At 33.3% G+C, this 4,716-nt stretch overlaps 1 protein-coding gene across 1 annotated transcript; it reads left to right on the top strand.

The window, feature by feature from the left end:
* The first annotated feature begins 2,457 nt into the window (after positions 1–2,457).
* Positions 2,458–4,343, top strand: LOC131024175 (F-box protein PP2-B11-like). Its single transcript, XM_057953679.1, has 3 exons — positions 2,458–2,913; positions 3,484–3,605; positions 3,692–4,343. Exons 1-3 carry the CDS (start codon positions 2,647–2,649, stop codon positions 4,203–4,205), a joined length of 903 nt encoding a protein of 300 aa, XP_057809662.1. The 5' UTR covers positions 2,458–2,646; the 3' UTR covers positions 4,206–4,343.
* The last annotated feature ends 373 nt before the right edge of the window (positions 4,344–4,716 follow it).

The raw sequence follows: 4,716 nt of genomic DNA, 5'->3' as shown, positions 1-4,716 counted from the left end.
TTTATTAGTTGAAGTTGAATCTATACAGTTTTGTTGAGATGGAAATGATTCAAAATAATTCCTATTAAGGATTTTAAAGTTTTATTGTTGATAAAATATCACTTTTAGATTATAAATGAGCTATTGATGTATATATATATATATTGGTGATTGGCATTATTAAATGGGGAAAAGGAAAACGTTTTATGTTTATAGAATTATTCTTTATTTATAATAGATAAATAAATGAATAATATAAAATGGAATTTCCTACATCCTCAAAGGTACATGAAATATTTTGATAAAGGAAGAACGATTGTATATGAGTTAGATATAGTTGTTTAAGGAAATATGGGTAGTTAGAGAAATGAGTGAATAGTGATTCACTGCATTTGTTGTTATCTTTTCTATTATTCACTCGAACACATGTTTTCGTGTTATCAAAGGTTCAAATAAACAAAAGCGTCTGAGTAACCTATCGCGCTAAGGAAAGAGAATCATTGTCTTAAGTAGCAAAACACTGCAATCAGGTGGGCATTACTTTTACTATACGTATATAGAGATCCCCTGCGTGTCGTAGGCCTCTTATACGAATGAATGCATGAGATGATTTAACTGTTAATTTCAGTTTTATATATCTATCAAACGAGTTTAATGCTACCTTTGAACAAGTTATTTCGTTACAAATCTTTGAACTGGAAAATATTACAACTGTTGTCTTGCCATAAAATGTTTAAATTTTAGTATGATATCTATCTGCTTTGGCTTTGCCAATGATGCAATCGAATTCGGGTCCTGAGCAGTTGATAGCTATCCTGCCAGGGCTAGTGTACACCAGTGACCGTGAGTCATCTAGCGGGTTGGCCGGTCAAGTGACCGTGAGAGGTGGCCACCTCTCCGGCACACAGTTCCAGATATGATAGATTACAAGAGAACTTAGTCTGCAGACGTACTTTAAGAATCACAAATGAACTTAGTAAGCTTGGGCCTTTTTAGCGAAAAACTCCCTTGCTGTACTGTTTATGATGGCATGACAATTTACAGTTTTGAAGCATGTATTTTTATACCTAGGCATACGTGCCCACTGAGTGCTTTTGTACTCAGCCCTGCATATGTTTTCTAAATGTGCAGGTTGAGCTGATGTGATGATGGTGCTGCAATGAGCGGAGTCTCCAGGGTTGTTAATAAATAGTTAACCTGTCTAGAATATGTCTTCATACATATGTCTAGCTACTTTCCGCTGCAAGATGTTGTTGATGTTATAGTATGTTATGTCATACTTTGAGTCTTAAGAGAATGGTTTCATATGATGTATAACTTGATTAATGATATTAATTAAGTTTTATGCTGTCTTTCATAGACTATTTTTCAATTGAGTATTCATGAATAAAAATGACGAGTTTTATTAAGATGAGTAAGTTTTACGGCTATAAATGACGCCCCTTTTCTTCCCCTTCTTCTTTAACCCCATCCCTAGTCGTAGATCACTCGGCTTAACTATCCTTAGTTAGGGCGGGCTGTGACATCAGGAAAGTAATCTGAATTGGGATTGTTATTCCCAGGAAAATGATTCCATGGAAAATGAATTCTAATAGATTCATTATCCAGTGTTTGGAAATATCAAAACTAATTATTGGGATTCTGGATTGTATCATTAAATAAATATATTTAATTAATATATGTAAGAATTAAAGTGATATTTACCCTTAATTTTCAATAATTCAGAATATAATTTTCGAGGTTTAAAAAATTATTTTCAATAATTCAGAATATAATTGATAGCTAGTGTGAAAATAGTTCGGGGTTTAAAGTGATATTTACCCTTAATTTTATAGTAACAACAAAGTACATTATTAAGATTAACTAAATGATTTATAATTCTAAAATTAAATTCATTTTTTTCTTAGATAATAATAATAATAATAATAATAATAATAATAATAATAATAATAATATTAACAATAAGTATGATTCATAATTCTAAGAATTAAATTATGATTTCTTAAAATAATTCATGAATTAATTAATTAATTAAGTAATTAATTAATAATAATAATAATAATAATAATAATAATAATAATAATAATAATAATAATAATAATAATAAGTATGATTCATAATTCTAAAAATTAAATTATGATTTTCTTAAAATAATAATAATAATAATAATAATAATAATAATAATTTTCATTTTATAAAAAAATAATATTGGATATATATGTAAGTTAGAATCCTGAGAATGAGGAAAAAGAATACCTAAGAAAAGCTAGGAATAAGAATCCTGGAAAGTTGTACTACTTTCCTTGTTTTCAGGATTCTGATTACTTTCTCTATCTGACAAAAATTTAACCAAACACAGGAATTTAATATTTTGGAATCAGATTACTTTCCCAGGACATAATCCGTGCCAAACAAACATGCCCTAAGGGTGACAACATTGATGTTGTATTTGATATTTAATCCAAATTAAAAAACATTGTACACGGAAAAGAAAAAATGCTTGCAGTGACAGGATTATTTTAACCATAATATAGATATAGATGGTTGATACAAATCCAACTTTTGTTCTGACTTGTGAGGAAATTTATTGGTTTCGACGTGAAGTCCAAAGCAAATTTCCCTTAATTTCACCGACTTGCCGTGACCTTAATTTCGACAAATTTCCCAATGAGGATGGACCTTCTATCTACGTTGCCGGATGAGTCTTTGTCGGAGATTCTGCGGCGAACTTCCCCGGCGGATGCCTCAAGATTCGCTGTCATTTCAAAAGGGTTTAAATCCGCCGCTGACTCCGACACTGTTTGGGACAGATTTCTGCCGGCAGATTTGCCGGAGATAGTGTCAGGATCAGCATCTACGGTGGTCTACGCCAACAAGAAAGAGCTTTACTTTAGTCTTTGCCACTCTCCGATTCTTATCGATGCCGGAAAGTTGGTAAGCCTATTCCTGTAGTAATTTAGTTTAACAAAATTGTGTAATCACTCCAATAATGAGAATTCTACAAATTCTTCCTTTGATGAGTTTTATGAAATATGAGAATTCATATAATTTTTCAATCAAAATTAGTTTTGGCGCATGAAAAAAGAAGGAACTTTTTTTTTGGATAGTTTGGGTGTGGACGTTCCACAATCCTTAGTTAGGAATGAGAGGGGTTAATTATTTATTACTAATATTTGTAGTTAGGATTTAGTGATCCATAATTAGAGTTTATAATTAGTGTAATTAAGATATAATAATATGTGATTAGAGTTTCGTAATTAGTTTAATTAGATTTAATTTTAACATTGATTAAATAATTTTATTAAAACAAGAAATTAAGGATTGGCATGGTGCCGACATCGGCACAGGAGTGCAGCTAAAATATAATGGTACTGTTGGAAATGTAATCGAATCCGTTTATTTACAGATAAATCCGTTTATTTATAATGTAATCGAATCGATTTAATGGTACTGTTGGAAACTAAGAATTGATGAAATGTTTTAAGACATTTAAGTTTGAAACAGAGTTTTTCTCTCGAGAAAAAGAGTGGGAAAAAGTGCTACATGGTGGGAGCAAGAGAGCTGGGAATTATCTGGTGTGGCGACACCCCATGGTACTGGGACTTAATACCCCATCCAGATTCAAGGTCATTCACAATACCTGATTTTCGCATCACTTTTTTTTTTTTTTTTGTTTTGTGTGGATGCATGATTGTGAATTAATGAATTGCAGATTCTCAGAGGTTGCTGTGTTGAAATCTGTTTGGTGGCTTGAAATCCGAGGCACCATAGACACACGGATGCTATCCTCCAACACCATCTACGGAGCTTATCTGGTGTTCAAGCTGGATGATCGGAATGCTCGCGGACTCGAATCAGCAAACGCATTTGTGAGATTCACAAATGATAAAGTCGATGGTCATGATGAGAGAGAAGCTATCCTCAATCACTTCGGGCACGAGAATGCTCGCGACCGCCACGGCCAGACTGGAGATGCGCCAGTGAGGATAGGCGACGGCTTGACAGAGATTGCGGCGGTGCACCTGCAACGGGCCAATGGGTCGGAGCAGCAGAGTGGAAGAGTAGGTGTGCGGAGAGGTGATGGATGGATGGAGGTGGAGTTGGGAAGCTTCTTTAATGACCGAGGAGACGACGGCGCTGTGGAGACGTGGCTGTTGGGGAAGGACGGCTATCAAGGGAAGTCCGGCCTCATCGTTCAAGGCATTGAGTTTAGGCCCAAGCCATGATCCCTTTCTGGATTTTCGACTGCTTAGACTATTTCCTTGGAAGTATGCATATGTATTGTTCAATATTTCATATCTCAAATGAGTACCTATTTGAAAATAATATGAATTTTAAGAAATTGATTGAATATCTAAGTGAAATAGTGGTCTTATTTTTATTGTGAGTGGATTATATAAAATACATTTACTAAAAAGGGGTACAAGTACTTATGTGGCACATACCAAAAAGGAAACACAAAAATTCATGTGAAACCGATTTCATAATGACACTACTTCAACATACAAATGACATTTTATCATGATAAAGTGTAATTTGTATGTTGAAGTAGTATTATTGTGAAGTTGGTTTCACCATGAAACTGGTTTTATAGGAGACCACCTGAAAAGGAAAATATGAATAGTTATTTTAAGGATGGATGAAGTATAATTTAGAGTGAATTTTGAAAATAGCCTATTTCTTTTAGTAAACTTAAAAACTACCCACTAAGATAAAAACTTAAAAAAAATACCCACA

The sequence above is a fragment of the Salvia miltiorrhiza genome, chromosome 5 (assembly GCF_028751815.1).
Source record: "Salvia miltiorrhiza cultivar Shanhuang (shh) chromosome 5, IMPLAD_Smil_shh, whole genome shotgun sequence".
NCBI lineage: Eukaryota > Viridiplantae > Streptophyta > Magnoliopsida > Lamiales > Lamiaceae > Salvia > Salvia miltiorrhiza.
Note: the sequence above shows the minus strand (reverse complement) of the source record. Positions and strands in the feature narration are given on the sequence as shown.

What these genes read in the sequence shown, in the direction of transcription:
- LOC131024175 (XM_057953679.1), top strand. Translation starts at nt 2,647, where the DNA reads ATGAGGATGGACCTTCTATCTACGTTGCCGGATGAGTCTTTGTCGGAG. An exon ending in TTATCGATGCCGGAAAGTTG is followed by an intron (nt 2,914 to 3,483) that starts GTAAGCCTATTC and finishes AGTTTGAAACAG; the next exon opens with AGTTTTTCTCTCGAGAAAAA. An exon ending in ATACCCCATCCAGATTCAAG is followed by an intron (nt 3,606 to 3,691) that starts GTCATTCACAAT and finishes AATGAATTGCAG; the next exon opens with ATTCTCAGAGGTTGCTGTGT.